At 39.6% G+C, this 22,431-nt stretch overlaps 2 protein-coding genes and 2 non-coding genes across 4 annotated transcripts; all 4 read left to right on the top strand.

Annotated features, from left to right (window-relative positions):
* Nucleotides 1-776: 776 nt before the first annotated feature.
* On the top strand, nucleotides 777-12,633 carry LOC146624382 (protein NipSnap homolog 2-like). The gene is made up of 10 exons (XM_085364579.1): nucleotides 777-914; nucleotides 2,068-2,195; nucleotides 2,313-2,358; nucleotides 2,480-2,574; nucleotides 4,310-4,380; nucleotides 6,952-7,092; nucleotides 7,233-7,264; nucleotides 7,740-7,834; nucleotides 8,554-8,637; nucleotides 10,940-12,633. The coding sequence occupies exons 1-10, from the start codon at nucleotides 823-825 to the stop codon at nucleotides 11,002-11,004; spliced, it is 849 nt and encodes a 282-aa protein (XP_085220705.1). The 5' UTR covers nucleotides 777-822; the 3' UTR covers nucleotides 11,005-12,633.
* Nucleotides 12,634-16,296: 3,663 nt separating this feature from the next.
* cct6a (chaperonin containing TCP1, subunit 6A (zeta 1)) lies at nucleotides 16,297-22,070 on the top strand. The gene is made up of 13 exons (XM_085363876.1): nucleotides 16,297-16,504; nucleotides 17,111-17,174; nucleotides 17,793-17,927; nucleotides 18,042-18,215; nucleotides 18,434-18,537; nucleotides 18,624-18,894; nucleotides 19,287-19,369; nucleotides 19,625-19,721; nucleotides 19,835-19,982; nucleotides 20,626-20,759; nucleotides 20,902-21,004; nucleotides 21,169-21,241; nucleotides 21,317-22,070. Exons 1-13 carry the CDS (start codon nucleotides 16,368-16,370, stop codon nucleotides 21,387-21,389), a joined length of 1,596 nt encoding a protein of 531 aa, XP_085220002.1. The 5' UTR covers nucleotides 16,297-16,367; the 3' UTR covers nucleotides 21,390-22,070.
* On the top strand, nucleotides 19,070-19,205 carry LOC146624381 (small nucleolar RNA SNORA22). The gene has a single exon (XR_014906559.1). It is a non-coding gene; the product is annotated as a small nucleolar RNA SNORA22 (small nucleolar RNA).
* Nucleotides 20,387-20,521, top strand: LOC146624380 (small nucleolar RNA SNORA22). Its single transcript, XR_014906560.1, has one exon. It is a non-coding gene; the product is annotated as a small nucleolar RNA SNORA22 (small nucleolar RNA).
* Nucleotides 22,071-22,431: the final 361 nt, after the last annotated feature.

Genomic DNA, 22,431 nt, shown 5'->3' with positions numbered 1-22,431 from the left:
AGCTTTGGCTGCTTCATTTTGCATTTAATATAAGGTACTTTGGAGCTTTAAGTGAAGTTGTAATGACGTTTATTGACCCAACAAGGAAAATTATGTTACATCAGCGGGATAAAGAAGAAATAATAGTATAGTTTACAATAAATAATGGTCAAAGTACAATAGGTGCATAGTTAAGACCTTAAACTGAGATAGTGCACAACTTTTATGTATACCATGGTGATTAAAAAAACCCCAGTAAAAATAAAACTGAGGCTAAAGAAGAATAAAAAGTAAAATTGAGATTGTTTAAGAGAATAGTGCAAATTGCATTTATAAATAATATGCACTTTATAATCTGAAAACAACAACATTTGTATGCAGGGGTGTGTAAAGTGATGATCTGGACATGGTGGGGTGATTCCAGTCAGTAGTGGCTCTGTAAGTGGGACTGCTATAATGAATATGCAGTCAGTGAGTCTGGTCTAATTACTGAGGGAGCTGTCCTTACAGTTTATTGTTGCACAAAGGTGCAGTGAATGAAATTGTTAGGGACAAACTGTTCACTTTTAAGTAATGGGAATATGCAGGTTATAAATGCAAGCTCAGCAGGCGGATCGATCAAAGCCCCCAAAACTATGAAAACTTCACATAAATCCAACAACAGCGAACTCTGCGTATTTTGTATTGAGCTGTGTTAATATCTGTGCTTTAAATCAGCTCCACAAGTGATTCCGGTACTGTCGGTTCTAACTCGGGGTCACGCTCCCGTGAGTAACGTCAGCTCCTGCGGGAACGGACTGCGGCTGTAGCCTCCAGCAACCTCCACACGGCTTTCGAGGAAAGATGGCGATCAGAGTCCTTCAAACAGTGGGTAGAGGCCTTAAACAGACGAGAAGCGGGCTTCATGCGAGCAGCCCGGTGAACGTCGCCCTCAGGTTAGACTCTTCTATACACAGTTTATCTGTGCAGGTGCATAAATATTGCTTAAAAGTCATTAAACTTCTGCTCGTGTAGCCCAATGACAACGTGCGGGCTCTGCTAGGCGGTTAAGCTAATGCTAAAGGGAACGTAAGGACGTTCGCTACGTTTACATCTCTGTGCAACGTAGCTAGCATTAGCCATGTAGCTGTAAATCTGCTAACTTTCTGCTAACATTGATTGTTACCCCCACGATTTTTAAAATAAACAGCGAGTCAACTTGTCCTAACAATCGCCAGTGTCTGATTTATAATGTCATGCGTGATTTTATAGACTTGGGTTGAAGAAATTATTAAAAACTTACCGCCGAGTTACTCTGAGTCTTAAACTGAATTCAACTTCAAGGTCAAAATGCATTGAATTGCTGCACAGCTGTGCTTGTTTTGGTCACTGGACGATTCAGTTTCTTCGCTGCAGCAGCTGAGCGGCCTAAAATAAGCTGTTATTTCCCTTTGAAAGGCAGATATTTGTATAAACCTGACTACAGACTGACACTAAAATGTGTCCTTTTTTTGGTGCATTATGAGGAAAACCGGTGGACTGTTTCCTGATAAACAAGCTCAGCCGCTACACGTGGTGACTGTTGGCACTTGTAGATCGAGTACATTAACAGAAAATGCAGGAAGGCTGATTAAAGTCAGTGCAGACTAATCTCAGGGTTTTGTGCTCTGTGTAGACCCCTCAGCCTTCTGAGCTGCTGACCTCTGAAATGCATAGGTTGGCTGGGCTAAAAAAAGATTTGCACCTTTTCTTCAGCCGACATTTACTAGTTTACACCTCGGGCTCTTGCAGTAAAACTGACCTTATTCACATTAGGAAGCCAGGACACTTTTGAAAGTTTCATAACAACAATAGTAAAGGTATTATTGAATATAGCCCGTCCACATCTGTCTTTTTGAGACTTGGACTGATAAAGCAGCAGCTAGAGGTTTAACACTAAAATATATATGTCAGATGTTCACAGAGAAATACAACACAGAATAGAAGGAAACAGGGTTGGATTATTAGGGGAGCTTTGTTGTTGTTGGTACTTAAATGCTGCATTGTGTAGCCAAAGAAATGTTGATTGTATCCAACTTTTAAAAAAAAAATGTTTTAATCCCATCACAGGAGCCTCTCAAATGTTGGTGATGAAAGCTGGTTCAAATCCCTTTTTGTTAGAAAAGTCATCCCCAGAAAAGATGCTCACTCTCACCTGCTTGCCAAAAAAGAAGACAACAACCTGTATAAAATACAGTGTATGTATTGCTGGCAGTGGGACACAGTTAATGATTACCACAACAGTTAATAAACCCATGAAATCTGTTTGATCATGTTGTCTACTCATGCTTTGTTTTTTTCTTCTTTTGTTGCAGTTCACAATGTCAAACCTGAGTGCCTCGATGCTTACAATGAACTTTGGTATGAGTCTTTGTTGTGTTATCTTAATTCAGATGTCACATTAGAACACTTTTTTTGGAACCAGTATGTCAGATATTTTGCATTTTCACACTTTTTCTTTTCTTTTTGTCTGTGTCTTCAGTGAGGATGTCTTGCCTTCCATTCACACTGACCCTGAATACCCCTGTGAGCTTGTGGGCACCTGGAACACATGGTATGGGGAGCAGGATCAGGCAGGTAAGAACATCCACCCTACCTGAGTTACAACGGACTTTCTTTTGAATGTCAGCGAGGTGAATTATTTGAGCCCATTCAATCTGGTTATTCGTCAAAGCTCAACCTTCTCTTTTAGAAGAGGAAACATGAGATTGAAACCTCGCAGACAACATATTACTACGAGGTAAAAATGAGAACAATGTTCATCATGAATATTATTTATTTAAATAAGCAGTTTATGGATACAGACTTGAGACCTGGATTTTTTTTTTAATCCAGCGTATTTCATGCGATGCTCAGACTCATTTTATAATAAATATTGTTGCTTTTAGCTCTACAAGATGCAAACTACTTGACCTCTTGATTGTGAGTCCTATTGATTAATGAGAATCTGTACGTGTTTAAGCTAAATCAAGTTGTACAGCGGGATAATCTTGCTGCTTTCTGTTTCCCGCTGCAGATGAGTTACATTGAGATGTGGCAGAATTTTTCAAACTATGTCGTTATCTTGGTGTAAAAACAGACATTACTTAAAGGCACTGTGCTTTTTCTCCTCTCTCAGCTTTTCTATTTCAGTTAATTATAGCTGAGACTGAACTGAACTTTTTCCTGGCTGCTCTCCATTTTGTCCAAGTGGTGACATTTGTCGTTCCACAGCTGTGGGCCCTCTCTGGTGTTACAGAGCTGTAATGTTGGCAGTGTCAGGAAAGGTTTTCTAAAAGGTTGCATCAGTACACTTTCAGCATGTGAACACTTAGACAGTATATGGTGCTATGTTTTTAGCTTGTCGCTGTCCCTTTTTGGCTCCGTCTTATTGTCATGGTTGTGTTTTGTATTCTGATTTGCAGTTTGATGCTAAATCTTGAACTAACAGATTAAAGGCATTTAGTTTAATGTGGAAATAAACATTAGAATTGTTTCTTTTAATATTTTCCGAGATACTATATGTATTAAATACACTCAATGGCCACTCTATTAGGTACACCTATTCAGTTGTTCATTAACTCAAATATTTAATCAGCTAATCATATGTCAACAGCTCGGTGCATTTAGGCATGCAAACATGGTCAAGAAATCCTGCTAAAGTTCAAACTGATGATCTGAAAGGGGAAGAAAGGTGTATTAAGTGACTTTGAATATGGCATACCTGTTGGTGCCACACACAACACACAAAATATTGATCTACTGGGATTTTCCCACACACCCATCTCTAAGGTTTACAAAGACTGGTCACCAGATTTCAATCCAGTAGAGCACTTTTGGGATGCGGTGGAAAGAGAGTTTCTCATCATAAATGTGCAGCTGACAAGTCTGCAGCAACTATGTGATGCTGTCACTTCAACATGAACCAAAATCCGTGAGGACTGTTCCCAGCACCTTGATGAATTAAAGCAGTTCTGAAGACAGAAAATGGTCCAACCTGATAATAGCAATGTGTATCTAATGAAGTGGCTGGGGAGTGTATGTTAGAGCCATGTTCATTTTTTCACTTCATGAAATTAAGAGTTTTTCTTTTTTCTGAGATATAATTGTAGTGGTAAGATGACATGATGTCCTTTCACATGCATACACAGAAACTGACTGGAAATTCATGCTGTATAGACTGAATCCCGTCATGCTCCACAATCACGGGTGGTTCATAGGGAGGTCTAACCACAGATGCTATTGTGAAAAACAAAACTCTTACTCCCCCAAAAAAGACAAGATCTATTTAAGAGCTACGTTATCTTTGGCTCTTCTGCTCCTTCTATTCTAGTTCACCTGTGGAGATATCGGGGAGGATACCCGGCTCTCACCGAAGTCATGAACAAACTCAGGCAGAATAAGGTAACGGGTGCTCTGATTAGTTAAGCCTACTGGCCGTTGGTTATCTGTAGGCCAATGTTTCCAGCAGTGCACCCATCTAGCTAGACCCACGTGACATTTTCCTTCCATCTTTATCTTTAATGTTTCCAGTAATCTTTAAAGGTTATTTACACAGTAATGCTTTGAAGAAGGAAAGTGTTAATGAACAGATGATTCATGCTGCGGGTTTAATCTTCAGAAATGTGTTTTTTTTTCTTAGTTTTTGGAAAGCCCTGCAGATAAAATAAAGTAAGTGGCTTGTAATAATGTGTTCCTCCCACATTGAAGAGCATGAACTGATTGGTCAGATAATTACAAAGAAAATCAACCTGTTTCACATATTTGTGGCTCTGCCACCTGGGGCCCGTTCTTCGTACGTCGCTTACTACATCCAAGACCAAATCATCGCGCTAACTCTGAGCTCGCTAATCCGGTTCTCCGAACACACCTGCTGTTGACGATTAGTACAGCTGGATGAAGTAATGTGAGATCACTGGGTGTCGTAAAAGGGGCTACGCATCGATAGTAGAAACATTGATCGGCAACCCTCTGATTGGTCGGCGAAAATGTCGAAGGAGCGCGCTCGGTATTTTTCGGCAGCAGAGCAAGAACTCTTGAGTGAGGGATTTCAGGAGTTCCAGAGTTTAATTAAAACGCAAGGGAACACTGCAAAGGCTGCAAAAGCAAGGAGAGAGGGCTGGCAGAAAGTTGCTGACAAATTAAACTCGTAAGTAATTTAATAATAACAATAATAATGGAGTGGATTTATATAGCGCTTTTCAAGGCACCCAAAGCGCATGACAATACCACTATTCAGTCACTCTCACATTCACAACAGGACCCACTAGAACATGGGAACAAGTAAAAGTGAAATATAAGAATATTCTACAGAATGGTAATATTTATCACTTATATTGCTTTTAGTCTCTTGGAAAGAGACCCTGAAATAATCTGTTTGTTTGTTCATAACAGCAACCAAGAAAAAGGCAGAGCAAAAAAAGACAGGTGGTGGTCCTGCACCCCTTCGTCAACAAGTTGGTTAAGTAAATAATACCCTCACAGGAATATCGATATCTCTCAATGAGCACACTGTCGCGCTGAGCTAAAGGATCCTGTCTATCCCGCAATATACGCTGAATTCTGAGGACTCTCCTTATCAATCTTGCACCTTCCGCAATGGGTTGCTCGCGTATACGGACAGGACATGGCTGCGACAGGCTTCCCAAATCCACCTTCGCTTTTATAGCCGTGGTCTCTCATCTTGATTACACGAAGTAATTTACAATTATTACTGTGAAATATGAATTACATCTGTAATAATCACATACATGTAATAGAATGTTAATAGTACATTTCCCTTTTTCAGGAAATGACCTGTATGTATCTGTGTGAAATCAATAAAAGGATCAAGTGCTGCATTATCTTTAGTTACATTGATGATATTTATTTATGGTGAAACAGTGGTGGAATATCGCTGTTGCTTTCGTATAAATGAAGCGGACATACCTGCGTGGCCGCGATCTAATCCTGTTTACATAAAGTAAACCTGCTCCCGAGCAGGTTTACGCTTATGGCTCTGTTGCTATGACAGCAAGTCCCGGATGAGCTTCGGGGAACCGAACGATCCAAGATCACACGAAATCGTCAACAATCAAATCCAGCTAACTTACTTAGCGAGGTACGAAGAACGGGCCCCTGGTGACAGAATACAGCTACCACATGTAAACAAGAGGCTACAAAACCGTGCATAGGCTTTGTGCACTGGTCCTGCACATCTGTGACGCTCCCTTTATTGCTTTATCAACTGTCCTTTGGCAAACCTCATGATTTTAATTTGCACAATTCCACAAACTTTAATCAGTAAATACATACTACTGTTAATCTGCCCAGATAATTTCAAGTCAACTTTATTTGTCAATTCTGCCACATGTACAGGACATACACAGAATAGAAATTGCGTTACTCTCAAACCCTAGTGATTAGAAAAATGCAAATAAAATAATTAAAAAGTAAAAATTTAAATAAATACAATACAATTTTACGTATAACAAAAAAAAAAAAAGCTATGCAATATACAATATACAATATTCAAGTAAGAAGGCATAGTGGTGCAAAATAGGCAAATAGTGCAAATGGAGATTTAGTAGTATACGGTAAGAGATAGTGTAACAACAAAGTCTTATGAGGTAATGGCAGTCATCTATCTCTGTTACTCATCTATCTCTGCATACATTAAGTAGCACATGGCAAATTAGAAGTGTATACACTATATTTATAACCATAAATGCCATATATATTCTCCGCATATCACTACTCCTCTATTATACCTTCTCAGAAAAGGTGATTTATATATGTATATATATTTTTATGAGTCCAGGTAAAAAGATATTTTCTTTCACTTAAATTCTCTGAATGCACACTAGCTGACTTTCATTGTCTAGATTCTGATCAGACTTCACAGTCGAACAACATGAATACAAATATATTTGGCAGTTATTTTAGCTGAGTCAGATTTTCTGAGCGCTGTGCTTCTTTCATTTGTCTTTGCTGTAGAAGTTTATGGAGTACAGGAATGAGAGGGGGAAGATGCTGCTGTCTCGTAGGAACCAGCTGCTGCTGGAGTTCAGTTTCTGGAACGAACCCGTCCCTCGTCCAGGACCCAACATCTATGAGCTCCGATCGTATCAACTCAGGGTAACTCTTTTTTTTTTTTTTTTTATGAACCACAGAATTAGTCGTCCTCCCTCTGTAAGTCTGGGTTTTTGGGGGGAGCGTTTTTGTTTTGTATTTTGCGGTACATGTAGTGAACATGATCTTTACCTTCTTTTTCTCAGCCAGGCACAATGATTGAATGGGGAAATTACTGGTAAGGCACAACTTTCCTTTTTCATGTAATATCTGAGCCACCAAATTTGATCATTTATGGGGGATAACTTTGCGAGCTTTAGTTCCCTTTGTACTAGTCTTGTAGCTACAATCTAAAAAGTTCCTCACTGCTAGTTTGTTGGTTTCACATTTTGTTGCAGGTGAAAATGAGTCTGCAGTACTTTCTGACTACAAAATGTATGCATGACTCCTGAGCATGACCGCATATAATAATCCATTAACTGCCTGGGCTTCATTTAATATATGTCAATATATTCATCTGTTGAATTGAAATTGATTTTTGTTAATTTTATAAAACCAAATATGCAGGGATGATTATAACAAGGCTGATGGTTTAAAACTGAAATTTGATGTACTGACTTGAAATGAGGGGAGTACTGGTGGATGTTGTGGTGTTTTAATTACTGCCACTCTATTTAGAAGCTGTTTTGTGTAATGTCTTTGGTGCTGTGCAGGGCTCGGGCTATTGAGATTCGCCAGCAGAACCAAGAGGCGGTGGGAGGCTTTTTCTCACAGATTGGAAGTCTGTACACAGTTCACCACTTATGGGGTAAGATGAGTTTCCAGGATCATTCAAGAAAAATGCTGCAAATATTGTCCAGGTCACCTACAAATGCAAATGTATGTACATGTTTTTGGTACATGCCTTTTAGATGTAAAACAGCGGTCCCCACACCGGGCCACAGACCAGTATTTACGCGTTACCATAGTGACCAGAGAGCATTAAGGGGCAGAGAGGAGGATGTTACTCTTAATGTTGTTGGTACATTTCAGGAGGACGCTGCTAATAAAGTTACACAATTACACAGTGAATTCGGGTTTATTATTATATTTACAAATTACCACAGTTTTTGTCTTGGTCGTATTATTTTAATTATTTTGTATTTATCCGCGACACCTTAAAGGCCAGTCTGCGAAAATATTGTCTGACATTACACCGGTCCGTTGCGCAACAAAGGTTGGGGACTGCTGATGTAAAAAAGTCCAGGACCAGGAGAGGGGACGAATCCCTTGGAGGGTGCATCCGGCATCAAATGTGTACTGCTGAAAGAAGCTCCCATTTTGCTTGTAGCATTAAACAGTTTACTTGGTGTTGCTCTTCTTTCTTTCCACGTGACGGTGTGCACCTTTAGGTTCTGGAAGTGAACTTAATGCAAAAGCTGTCAAGTATTTAAATTTTCCTGAGCACGACTGTTTGACGTTATGATTCGTCTTTGGTTTAAAAAGCTACAGCTTTTACTCAGTGAGTTTGAACGTGTTTCTTTTCAGCTTACAAGGACCTGCAGTCCAGAGAAAATACCAGAAACGCAGCCTGGCAGCGTGACGGCTGGGACGAGGTTGTTTATTACACAGGTTGGTTTCAGTCTGATACTTTTATACTTAAGCAAGTTTTAGTTACTGTAAGTGCTGAGTCTTGTTGTTCTGTTGTGGGCATAAGACATTAAAATTAACCTATTTTATATCTATTATCCATATTTGTGTCATGTTAACGTTAAATGAAAATATTAATTTCAAACATTTAAGCTCGGATGAACCCAAGCTGCCAACAACTTATTATAAATTGTCGATCAAGAATAGATTAAAACAATGAAGACTAATTACTAATACTGTCAACATATTCTCTTCTCAGGGCTTCAAATACTGGAAGTATTGACTTTTTTACACACCTTGGTAATAATGAATTTTGAGAACTAAATGCCGTGTTTTAAAAAGATACAATAGGTGCAAACCTACAGAAAAGAAATTGACCTTTTACAAAGTGTCTTTTTTATAATCGCTTTACTGGGAGAAAAAGCATCATGAGAGCAAGGAAAACAGTGAAGTAGAACACAGGACACAGGAAAAGAGACTCAGATTGCACTAAAGTGCTTGCAGTGTGTCAGTAGATGCTGTTGACTTGGCTTCGCAGCGTTGAAACTGCTATAATCTAAAGGTGAATTGCAAAATGCACATCTTTGATACTTCATCCTGTTGTGTCATTGCTGTGGTTGCTGCAGATCATATAAACAAAGACAACTTTGTGGTACATGAGTTTTTCATTTAGCTGCTTTCTGCTCACATCATCTCTTCCTGCTGAAGAGATGATCAGTGTGGCATCTACTAATGTTTTATGTGAATTAATGTTATCCCTAAATGCTGGCGAAACTGCAAACTGAATTATGTTAAACCTCATTAATGCCAGTGAATTTCGTAAGCTGCATGAGGTGTAGAAGCATCGTATAATCTTTCTTTAGTGTTTAGAAAATGTAACCTCTTAGCCGGCAATGAAGTCTCCCTGTTAGGAAGCTTCCCAATGAAAAACTGACTATTCAGCTACAGCCAAAGTCTACTTGAGGAGGCGGGAACAATAGTGTCAGTGAGTTACTTTTGTTCATTCACTGGACATTTTAGCCACTAAAACTTGTCATGGCTGTAAAAGTTCTTGGGAAAATTAATTGCCCACTTCTGCTCTAAAGTGTGTTGGTTGTACATAGAGCTTTGCAGACTTTCACCAGTGAGCTGTGTTACAAATATAGCATCTTTATTTATAACACACTTTACATCCAACAATGTTGGCCAAAGTGCTACAAATATAAAATAAAGAGAAAACAGTTTAAATTACATCTAAAATTTCTTAAAATTAAAAATAATATAATTAATAAGAAAACATATTAAGAGACATCAACAAGTCCTTCTGTGCTGAAAGCCAAGGTAAATAAATGTTTTAAGACGTGATTTAAAAACGGATAAGGAAGGTGCCTGTCTAACATGTAAAGGCAACTCATTCCACAATTTTGGTGCTGCCACAGCAAACGCCTGATCCCCTCTGAGCTTACCATTAGTCCTAGGCACACTCAGCAGGAGCTGGTCTGCCAGGAAGGTATGTATGGATGAAGAAGCTCAGAGAGGTACAGAGGGGCAGCATTGGACAAACATTTAAAAACAAATAAAAGTAGCTTAAAATATGTGGAATAATAATAATAATAATAATGGATTGGATTTATATAGCGCTTTTCAAGGCACCCAAAGCGCTTTACAATACCACTATTCATTCACTCTCACATTCACACACTGGTGGAGGCAAGCTACAGTTGTAGCCACAGCTGCCCTGGGGCAGACTGAGAGAAGCGAGGCTGCCATATCGCGCCATCGGCCCCTCTGGCCAACACCAGGTGCTCTGAGTTATTCTTGTTTGTGCTTTAGTCCATGCTTTTAGCTTTTAGCTCGTGCTGCAGAGAAGACTGTTCAAGCCTGATTTTCATCACCTTTGGGCTTCATTCCTTCCTTTTCTTTGGAGAACTGCACACAAGCATGTCTGTAGATTACATACTCATAATTCTTCACTTGTTCATACCTACACAAATGGAAACAAACGTGGCACAATAAATTCTACTTCAGCGTCTCTCTGATGCCTGAATCTATGAAGGATTGATTTAGCAATAGGGAATCATTATGTTCAATGGGATTACAAAGACACTCAGCAGTGTTGGTGTAAGGACAACGTACAACAACTCAGGCTTTAATAAAATGAGCTTTTATTGGGATGTTAACATTGAAACTAAACTGAGAACTCTAGCTATAAATTCATGAAACTTTAGCAAATTTAAATGAGATAAAGTTGTGTTCCCTGTTGGAAATCTGTTGTTAAGACTGTTGTTTGTTCTTTACCTCACAGTCCCTCTTATTCAGCACATGGAGTCTAGAATAATGATTCCCATGAAGAATTCACCCTTGAAGTAACTACTAACACCTGAGGAGAATTCTCAGCCGCCACTGCAACTATTACACTGATCTGTCGAGAGTGTAACCAACCGTCAAAGTGTGCACTGCCAGGGAAATCTGCTCAACATCAACACAATCTTGTTTCCTTTCATTTGGTTTCTTTTCTCCCCTTTTTCTGTTTGGATGATGAGGTCAAAATGATTGTCACCAAAACTGTACCTGTTACAGCAGCTACTATGTTACTGACCTATTAATGTGGTGTGCTTATGATTTGGGGGCGCACTCCTCTTCACCTTCTGTCATTTAAAGGGTGTTTGAAATGTCTTGTCTGTCTTCATTTTCTTTTCCTTTCTTTGTTGTTTGTGTGCTGGTCACAGGGCCTTTTTAATGTACAAGAAAATTTAATATGATTTCTGAGTCCTGAAACAAAATAATGATTACCAGTGTCTTACAGCAGAAAATAAGAGCTCACAGTAGCTCACTGTCAAAATTACATGGCTTAAAATACATACTGAGTGGTCAGTTTCACAGAGATAAACCTGCAGTTTAAAGTTCAGTGTTATAAAATGAGCACTAAAGCTGAGAGTTACAGGTTTTGGTCTGTTTCAGAGCCACAGTCTCACTCAAAGTTCATCGTGTGTCCACTCCTCTTTTGTTACACAGCTTTGATACAGCCAACTTGGTGTTTACTCCTTTCAGAATCATTTGACTGGATGAACCAATTCCTGTCAACAATACTGCATACACACAAGTTGCCAGCTCATTGTTTTTGTTTTGTTTGTTTTTTTTTGTCTTACCAGAATCATGAATACTGAATTTGAATTATTTGCCCTGTTTTTGTTTTTTTTTAAACTGACCACAACTCCTGATTGTTCAAATTGTAACATATGACACACGTGGCTCTTCCACACAGAAGACATGTTTTTGAATCCAGCGGAACTAATCTGTATTTACAGCATAGCCTGCTGTACGCTTACTGACAAGTTTGGCCTTTCCCTATATCAAGTAGATGATGTCTGGGTGATTGTATGCTCTGACTAAGATCAATGTTTTCTTTCGTTTCTTTCTTTCTTTTTAAATGGGCAGATTGTAGATATACATAGTGGGATTATTGGCCAAACCATAGTTACAGACCCTCCTGAATCTGAATGTGCAGGGTCTTCTATTACCTAGCGGGTGTTGATAACCCTGTGAACAGGAGAGGAGTAGTATCTTGTGTGATAAATTGTAAAATGCAGTGCTTTAATAAGATTAGTTGTACATATTTAATTAAACTTCTGATAAAAATTAAGAGCGCTCTTTGTCATAGGTTTGAAATGATAGAACGTGAGTTGATTTTTGACTGTCAGACCACAATTTTCTGTTTTCTTCAGCATTAAAAAAAAAAAAATCAAATATGCATATTAATTTTGCATGCTGAAGAAAGTGTGATGCTACTATATTAAATGGTAAGGCTTAATAATAATAGTAATCGTTTAAAATAACTAAATATCGAAATTTGATTTTATGTCGGCTCTGTGAGGTGTTCCAGTGGTAAAAGTGAGGCAAAATTCAGACCACAAACTGAATTTTGTGGTCTGTGTGTGTGTGTGTGTGTTGTATTTCCAGACATTGGTGTCTAGGTATGGAACGCCAGGACTGCCATAATGAATTAATTAAATACACCATTAAATAATTAATTAAATGTGGCAATAATTAATTAAAATTGGAATTAATTAATTAAATAAATAGTTATGACACATGTAATTAATTATTGACACATTTAATTAATTATTTATGTATTTCACATTTTAATTAATTATTGACACATTTAATTAATTATTGACACATTTAATTAATTATTTAATGATATATTTATTTATTTCATTTTGGCAGTCCTGACGCCTGGCTCTCGTCATGAAATAATTTTATCTGTCAGCCTCACCCATCAAACTCAGGGGGCGGGGTTAACGCTGCCCATGCAGCTTCTCTAACATTTGATTGGTTGCCGTGCAAAGTAAGTCAAAACAGGTCGATCCTAGAAAATCGATTGCTTGTGTAGACTTGGGGCAGCCAGTTATCCCAGAATGCAGATCAAATCACAAGCAGCAATGGTGGTGGTGTAGTTTTAAAATACCCCGTTTTTCTGTCACCAGCTACACTTTTAACAGTGTTTTAGCCGCGAATGTCGCGACGTATGTCTGGTCAGGTTGTCAACATAGAACATGTTTGCAAAAGTGCTCAGATGTTTTCAGAGATTTCACTAGCTCTGCTAACAGTTAGCATGCAGAGTGCACCGAGGGGGTTACGTTAACCGGTTTGTTTACATATTCCACTCTCCGTGTTCCACATGTTGCATTCGCAGATTCTCATTTTCACCGAACGATCGTCTCTTTCCGCCTGGTCTTGTGTCTCTGTGCTTCTGTAACATAAAGAACGAGCTGACATTTTTCTCACGAAACCAGCGATCAGCTCAACAGACCCTCAGTTTACCTGCATGCATCCTCCTCCTCATCTGTCAGCTGTTTAACACCTGCTGCTAATTCAAGAAACACGCCTAGTTACCTGGTGATAGTCACAGTTTAACTGGGCAGCCGGTGCTCGATATAACGCAATGTCAGCGCATTTTTCTGCACAAGATAAGTAAATATAGTGTTTTCCCCGAGCGCAGAGCTGCTGGAGCTCGTTTCCTTACAGAGCACTTTATAGGCGAACAGCTTTATCAGCGGCTGATGTCCAATCACCGGCACACAGCTTTCAAACCTCAGCTGAGTTTTAGCTCTCAGTGGTTAAACGCTGGACTTCATTCACTCAGGTTCTGTCTGTCGGGTCACGTTTACTTCGCTGTTTTATTTACAACTGAGCAAATCGGTTTGGCTGAGGTTAAAGTTACGTTTCATAACTGCATAGTTTCACAGACGTTTAATGGTTCACTGGCACATGTGTTAGACTGAACTATCATCTAAATATCATCTGTTTTTTAATAGTTATTCAACTGTATTCTAAGCACCAGCTGTCTGTTAGAATGTGATTTTTTTTCTCTCTCTGTTGGCAGAGGTATAAAAATGCGCAGGAAAATCTGACATGCATGGCGAACTTCACCGACGATATTTAGGGAGGAATAAACACACATCAAACATAAATGAACCATTTGTCTGTCTCCATAATTGAGAGAATTTTCTCTTCTTATGTCAACACTCTCTCTCTTTTTTTTCTCTTTTTTTTTGCTTTTTCGGTCATGTTATGTTTACCTGTCAAAGGCTTGTTACAAACTATGAAACACATTGTGCAGACTTCTGGATGTTAGAAGAAAACTAATACTGCTCATGAATGAGACTAAAGGCAGGAAGGTGTCCTTTAAAACTAAACATGTTAATAGGACCTCCCTGTTTATATCATAGTTTATGATATAGCACGTGTATTTCAGTAATAGCCTGCTGAGGCCACTATACATGCTGGCCTCATATCAAATGTGAAGGCAGACTGAGTCTATGTTTGACGTTTTTTATATCTAATCTTCCTTTTCAAACATTTAAACAGCAGCGAGTCTGCAGCTGAGGGAATACAAATTCAAATTGTCGGAACAGGTTTGCTCGTTTCTTGGATTCATTTGGTGATTTATTAAATGTATAACTGTTATTCTAATCTGCTGCTGAGTCTCTTACACTTTTCTTTATGCTGTATATTTTCACGTCTCTGGAATAGTTGGCAGTTAGATAGTCAGCTGGGAAACTTTGTGTTAACTCATGGAGCTGAGGATATCGTGGATATGCTGACCTCGCTGCGTGGTGTACAGAGCGAGGTCAGCATGATTAATATTCACAATAAAAATATTAGCCGAACATCATGAAGTCTGTATGTGTTTCATAGTGTCGAACAACCTTTGTACAGTTAAAGCCAGCAGTTACTACATGACGGAAACACCAACGTTATCTCTTTTATGTGTTTATACACAGGTCACGCTGATTACTGAACAAAAACCCAAAGATCAGATGTTAAACAGATTTATTTGCTCTCTCTCCTCCTTAAACATGTTTTTAATGTTAGTTATAATTCAGAATTGGCGACTGAAACACGTAGGACACATAAGAACATCAGGAAATAAAACATCGATAAATATAACATCAGTAAAAGAAGTCAGCGGGGGTTACTACAGCTGTGTACCGGGGCCTGCGCTTTGTCGGTGGGATTGCTTGCGAGGCGAGCGGGTCTATCCCACGCTTTGCCGTGAGACTGGGCAGACATCTCCGAAATCATCGAAACACTTTTGCAAAGAGGCTGTATCTTGACAAACCGACCAGACACATGAAGATTAAACCACTACATTCTCGGCTAAAAAAATATTAAAACGGTATTTGGTAACACACAAACAGGGTTTTTCAAAGCTCAGTTCTGTTAGCTTCCACATGCCGGTTGTTGTGTGCTAGAAACAATGGCCACCAGGCCAAAGCAATGGTTTTGACTCGATCAGCGTTAACCCCGCCCCCTGAGTTTGATGGGTGAGGCTGACAGATAAAATTATTTCATGATGAGAGCCAGGCGTCAGGACTGCCAAAATGAAATAAATAAATATATCATTAAATAATTAATTAAATGTGTCAATAATTAATGAAATGTGTCAATAATTAATTAAAATGTGAAATACATAAATAATTAATTAAATGTGTCAATAATTAATTAATTAAATGTGTCAATAATTAATTAAAATGTGAAATACATAAATAATTAATTAAATGTGTCAATAATTAATTAATTACATGTGTCATAACTATTTATTTAATTAATTAATTCCAATTTTAATTAATTATTGCCACATTTAATTAATTATTTAATGGTGTATTTAATTAATTCATTATGGCAGTCCTGGCGTTCCATATCTAGGGTGTGACTTGTGCTGCCTTCATGGTGTGATGGAAATCTTAAAGGTTAATGCTCGGCACTAATGCTGCAAAGTAAGGAGAGGATGGATTCTGTCGGAAATTTTAAATATATATTTTAAATATGTTTCACGCAAAAAGTTATAACTTTTCAGGACATTGTTCACAGTTTCACTGTGATTTGCTTACCGATATTGCCAGTCGGAAAACAAATGATCTGACTTTGTTGCCTTGAAGGTGTTCTAACGTTTCTTTTGGAGAAGCCGAGTCAACCTGACACGATATTCCCATGGGTTCGAAAAATGTAATGACTTTTCTGCACTGATATAAATCATGGTGTGGACCAGTTGTAATAGCTGTAAATGCGGAATGTCCCAGCGTCGGCGTGTCCCCTAAATGCAGCACGAGAACACGTGTTGGAGCCTTCTGGAAAGCGACTCCCCTTTCTAGAGCTTCCGAACCCGAGTAGCGTGGACTCCCTACCGGCGATACTTTTTACTTGTACTTCGCTGGTTGTGCTGCGCTATGGCTGCCGTAAAAGCTCTAAACCCCAAAGCAGAGGTGGCCAGAGCCCAGGCCGCCCTGGCTGTTAACATTAGTGCCGCCCGGGGGCTGCAGGATGTGCTGAGAAGCAACCTGGGACCGAAGGGGACCATGAAAATGTGAGTGCCGCCGGAGTTCTTTGTGCAGCACGCGTGATATGCTAACTCGCTAACGTTAGCAGCAATTCACCGGTTTAGCATTGCAGCCGATAGCGGTATGTCGCCACCAAAGTCTTTGTGCCTGAAAAGTAGAAACCATCCACTCTTTATTACAGAGTACCTGTCCAAAACACACTTAAAATAAATTGAGGCCTGCCATCGCTAAACGGTTAGCGGATTTTCCCGGCACTCGTTGCCCTGCCCAGTCATCGTCATGATCCGCTCTGACAGCCATAAAGCTAACGTTAGCATGCTAGCTTCAGTCGGTTAGCAGATCATGCCAGTTTACGTTAAAGTCGTAGTACTAAGTATAACGTGTCCACAAGTTTAGCCTTAACGCTAACTAAAGATACTGATGAGCGACTGAATAACTCAGTTACAGGTAGAGATTTGTTTGGGGATTTGTAGATGATGTGAGGAAATGGATAAATAAAAGCTAACAGCCATAATCTGCGAGTTCTTCAGCAGGCAAACAATAATAGGGTGAAAGTTTGCATTATCATAATATAAGCCGCTAGTAGGTAGGTTAACAAATATTAACCCTCTTCTGTCTCTGTGGATCTGCAGGCTGGTGTCTGGTGCAGGAGACATAAAGTTGACCAAAGATGGCAACGTCCTGCTACACGAGATGGTAAGGGACACGATGAGCTGTAAAATGAGGATCTTCTGTCAGTGATGTCATATTAGTACTGTATTGCCTATTTCACAGAGTGACCACACCCTAAATGTTTGTATATGTCTCTTAAGCCTTTGTTCTCACAAACAATGAGTTTAACAGCAGCATGTTATCTGACTGAGCTTTAAATATCTGGATAGATGTGCTTTAGGGTTTGAACTTGATGGCACTTTTTCCACATTTGTCACAGTGCACATTAATAATTTGACAATAATTCGTTAACCATTACAACGTACCTAAATTCTAAAAAATATATTGAACGCAGAAGTCTTTACCAGCTGACCGGGCCACACAACCTGCTATCCTCCTAATGCCATCCCAAGTACAGATTAATGGGAGGGTATCCGGTGTAAAATCTGTGCCTATTCAACTTGTAGATCTGTCTGTCCCTTTGGGAAACAAGGGAGCAACTGGAAATACCTTTTTTAGCACTTCAAAGCAAACTTAGTACCTTGTAATGCAACTGAGGATTCATAATAATTAATAATGGATCAGTAGGTTTAGCACTGCTGCCATGAATTACCCATGAATGAGGATTTTCATAAAATTTTTCCCAACCTGTTTCCCTTTCAGCAAATTCAGCACCCTACAGCATCGCTGATTGCCAAGGTTGCCACTGCACAGGATGACATCACAGGAGATGGTACCACCTCCAACGTCCTCATCATTGGTGAACTGCTGAAGCAGGCTGACCTTTACATTTCAGAGGTACAAGATAGTTCACAGTGTGTGTTTGTATTTGGCATGTCAGTCTCTCTAGTGAATGAATTGTTGAGGTATCTTTTTTTTTAACCACAACTCCATTTTAATGGTTTGTTGCAGGGTCTTCATCCAAGAATCATTGCCGAGGGCTTTGAGGCAGCAAAAGAGAAATCTTTGGCTGTTCTTGAGGAAGTAAAGGTGACTCGGGAAATGGATAGAGAGACCCTCATTAACGTCGCACGCACCTCCCTCAGAACCAAGGTCCACGCAGAGCTGGCAGACCTGCTCACTGAGGTGAGACATGAGGGAATCGAGCACAAAGCAGATGTTAGATGTTTTTACCTTATAGCCAATTAGTTAGTTTACTTTGACATTTCAAAGTTGCCACAGACCTAAGGGCTTACTTATTCTTGAACCTTTATGGCAGTCTGTAGCTTGTTGTGAGTGCACTTCTCTATTCTCTAATCTTAGCTGTCGCTCATTTAGCTTGTGATCACCTTGTCTGTTTGCAGGCTGTAGTAGATGCTGTGCTCGCCATCGCTAAACCCAATGAACCCACTGACTTGTATATGGTGGAAATCATGGAGATGAAGCACAAGACCGACTGTGATACACAGTAAGTGTAAATACAGAGGTGGAGAGGGGAATAAGACAAGACTGTGCTTAACTGTGAATTCTAAATGCTGATCTGTTATTTCTTAGGCTGATCAGAGGTCTGGTGTTGGACCACGGCGCCCGGCACCCAGACATGAAGAAGAGGGTGGAGGATGCTTACATACTGACGTGCAACGTCTCTTTGGAGTACGAGAAGACCGAGGTCAACTCTGGCTTCTTCTACAAGAGCGCTGATGAGAGGGAGAAGCTCGTGGCTGCAGAAAGGAAGTTCATCGAGGACCGCGTGCAGAAGATTATCGCCTTGAAAAACAAAGTGTGTCCCAATGGGGACAAGGGCTTTGTCGTCATTAACCAGAAGGTATGCTAGAAAATGCGGATGTTAACATAGTTCAAAGGCTAAAGTTTAAAAAAAAAAGAATTGTCAAACTCAGTTCAGTCTGGCTTGTACTACTAAAGATACAGGCTCGTAATTTGACTTTGTGTTTTCATATGAACACTAAGCCTTTTGAGACTGGCCCAGCCAATCTGGCTGCATGCACAGCGAACACCCAAGGATGCTATCATGGCTCCCCCTGGTTTTTGTGTCTGTGCTACAGTAACTCTGATCTGTACCTCTGCATTAGGAGAGTCTCTTCCTCCCCTACATGTATTCAGCGGATCAGGATAATCTTTACATCGCTTAGATTTACCGAACTATTTAGTGTAAACTGCAGTCTCAAGCATGTCTTCTTATTTTGTGTGTGTGTTTAGGGTATTGACCCATTCTCCCTGGACGCCCTAGCCAAAGAGGGCATTGTTGGGTTGCGGAGGGCAAAGAGGAGGAACATGGAGAGGTGAGAAAAATATTTTTCAGTGTTATAAATGTTGGTGGTGTTTTATAGTTGAGATGAGCAAAACATTACATTACTTAGATAAAAGTTCATAGAAGATTTTTGAATTGTTTGATTTAACATGCTGAGATGAGCTCATGCTTTATGTTTTGAAATTGGCACAGACACACCCGTACAGGTGCTTTACACTACCAGCCGGTGTCAGTCAGTCATATATTAAGAAGCTGAATTACACTCAGTGTGTCGTTCCTGTGACAGGCTCACCCTCGCTTGCGGTGGCATCGCCATGAACTCAGTTGATGACCTCACACCTGAATGCTTGGGACATGCTGGCCTGGTTTATGAACACACACTGGTGAGACTTTTTTTTTGGGGGGGGGGTCTATTTTTTACCTTTCAGTCCACAAAACTGTGAAATTTAAACTTTTTAAAATTAAAATGATATTAATGCTGCAACCTTGCTTGCAGGGAGAGGAGAAGTACACGTTCATCGAGAAGTGTGGAAACCCTCGCTCAGTTACCCTGCTGGTGAAGGGACCCAACAAACACACCCTCACACAGATCAAAGATGCCGTAAGGGACGGTCTGCGGGCAGTAAAGAACGCTATTGAAGATGGTAAGAGCTGAACATTTCCTCTATGCTTATTTTACTTTTTAAAATCCTTTTACTAAAAAATTATTAACATAAACTTTTGTTGATGATGAATTTCTGCAGTTTTGTTCTATCTGAATTAATCCTACTGGATGCTCTGCTTGACCATTAGTATGGCTTATAAAATGCTACCTTTTTAAACAGATTAACACTTTTTTTTTAATGTCTGTGTGCAGACAAATCAGTGTTTTTAGAATTCTTTAAGCAGAAATTCATTCATGAAACAACACTCTGAAGTCCTTTAAGGCTTTTTCCAAATATTGTGTGGACAAACTGTAGATCAAAATATCCATTTTCTCTTTATGTTGATAACAAGCTGAAATTGAAGGTGGTTAATTTGTCCTTAAGGAAAACAGAACAGGTCTCATTTGCACAGCGAACACCCAGGGATGCTAGTGTGGCTCTCCCTGGTCTCAGTGTCTGTGCTACAATGACTCTGATCTTGTCCTCTGCATTAGGAGAGTTTAGTCTCTCCTACATGTATTCAGCTGATCAGAACAAACTCCACTAATTGTTTTAAATATTAGAGCTGTTCCCTCCCCGAGTGGGTTAATTTATATGACACATTTGTTTGCTTTCCTAAATATCTTTATTTTTCTGTCTTCAGGTAGTGTAGTCTCCGGTGCAGGTGCCTTTGAAGTTGCTGTGGCAGACGCTCTGGTAAAACACAAGCCCAATGTGAAAGGCAGAGCCCAGCTGGGAGTCCAGGCATTTGCAGATGCTCTCCTAGTCATCCCTAAGGTAAAGAATAATTCATTTTCTGTCATTTTTATTAACCGAAACCTGGTTTGTTTCTTGCTGCACCATTATTTGTCACCTTCTTATAGTCCATCCTGTATCAAAATTTACTGATGTTTTTAAAATGCCATCTTTCTGTTCTTAGGTTCTGGCCCAGAACTCTGGCTACGACCCACAGGAGACCCTGCTGAAGCTGCAGACAGAGTACAAAGAGTCTGGCCAGCTAGTTGGAGTAGACCTCAGCACAGGTGAGAACCACAGCAGCGATCAGTCAATCCTGAAGTGATTGCATTTTAAAGTTTAGAGTAAAACTCTATAATTGTTGTATTTAGCTATGTGAAGTTATTAAACAGTAACAATTTGGCAGAATTTAAACCTTTTTTTTTTTTTATTCTAACCTTTTGCTTTGCAGGAGAACCAATGGTGGCAGGAGAAGCAGGCGTATGGGATAATTACAGTGTCAAGAAACAGCTTCTTCACTCATGGTGAGACGAAGGAATGTTTTAAATTACCCCGATGTATCGCCCACATGGGTCACTAACACGGGTCTCTGTTCACAGCACGGTGATCGCAAGCAACATCTTGTTGGTGGATGAGATCATGCGAGCTGGAATGTCTTCTCTCAAAGGTTAAAGTCACCTAAAGAAGCTGCAGCTGTTATACTCACAGGGATAGTTGTTTACCTAAAGGTTCAGTCAACGTGTTCCCGCTGTAGGCACTCTGAAGCACCCCCAGTCTGATGGACAGCCCGCTGTAAACATCCACGGCATCCATCGCAGCGCCTGTCAGACATCATTGTCATGCTAGTCATGAGGTTCTTTTTGTTTTCCATGGATTTGTCATCGCCTCCCTCTAAAATGATTGGTTTATTTATGAGATTTTGTTAAAAGCACTGACCTCTGCCTCAGTTTTGTTTCTACCCATTAAAGGTTTTCCTGGCTCCGTAAAAATGTGGTTCTTTGTCGTTGAAGAATTAATCAGTCAAACATATAAAAGTTAACATCTGTGTTTTTTCTGCTCTGAGTCCATGAATGCTTTGGAAGCTCATCAGGAAAAATGTGATCTGTAATGCACAACCAGTGTTGGACCGGAGCATAAGAAATTAAGCAGATCATCAGTCTCCATCTCCTCTTATCTCTCCCCTTAGCATCCTTCCTGTCACACTGATCCTCTGCATGTGTCCTTTGTGTGCTTCCTCTTGCACTTTTCTACTGTTGTAAATAAGCTCTAGTTTCTAAAGAGTTTTCACGACACACCAAATCAAAACGCAAACACTTCTGAACTTTCTGTATTCACCTGCCTTTTGACATCAAAATGAAGGCTTCACAATAAATGCATCCCAGCAAAAGACCCCAATGAGTAAAACGTCATTGCTCACAAACATTGGGAGATCCCTGAGTTCTTGTAACATTAAAAAAAGTCTATATAATTAAGACATTTTAATTAAAAAGTAAATATGCTTAATAAAGCAGCAGTTCTCAAATTCACATTAAAAAATAGCAAATAGATATGTTAGTGGTTCAGTATAACAGAAGTCAAGTGGACAGTGCAGCGCATTAAAAGTGGTGTAATGTGTACTTGGGGTGTTGGGCTGAAATAGCCTATTGACACCAGAGAGCAGATGTACTTGAGAATTGAGAAAGGGTTACACAGATGTGCTGCATGGGAGTAAAAC

The sequence above is a fragment of the Diplotaxodon limnothrissa genome, linkage group LG10 (assembly GCF_057381915.1).
Source record: "Diplotaxodon limnothrissa isolate DT_005_m linkage group LG10, D_limnothrissa_male_GT1.1, whole genome shotgun sequence".
Taxonomy (NCBI): Eukaryota; Metazoa; Chordata; class Actinopteri; order Cichliformes; family Cichlidae; genus Diplotaxodon; species Diplotaxodon limnothrissa.
Note: the sequence above shows the minus strand (reverse complement) of the source record. Positions and strands in the feature narration are given on the sequence as shown.

Excerpts from the sequence above, each read along its gene's own strand:
- LOC146624382 (XM_085364579.1), top strand. The coding sequence starts at position 823 with ATGGCGATCAGAGTCCTTCAAACAGTGGGTAGAGGCCTTAAACAGACG. Across the intron at positions 2,575-4,309 it reads TGGGGAGCAGGATCAGGCAG|TTCACCTGTGGAGATATCGG; the intron begins GTAAGAACATCC and ends CTTCTATTCTAG. Across the intron at positions 7,093-7,232 it reads TCCGATCGTATCAACTCAGG|CCAGGCACAATGATTGAATG; the intron begins GTAACTCTTTTT and ends TCTTTTTCTCAG.
- cct6a (XM_085363876.1), top strand. The coding sequence starts at position 16,368 with ATGGCTGCCGTAAAAGCTCTAAACCCCAAAGCAGAGGTGGCCAGAGCC. Across the intron at positions 17,928-18,041 it reads CTGACCTTTACATTTCAGAG|GGTCTTCATCCAAGAATCAT; the intron begins GTACAAGATAGT and ends GGTTTGTTGCAG. Across the intron at positions 18,895-19,286 it reads TTGTCGTCATTAACCAGAAG|GGTATTGACCCATTCTCCCT; the intron begins GTATGCTAGAAA and ends GTGTGTGTTTAG.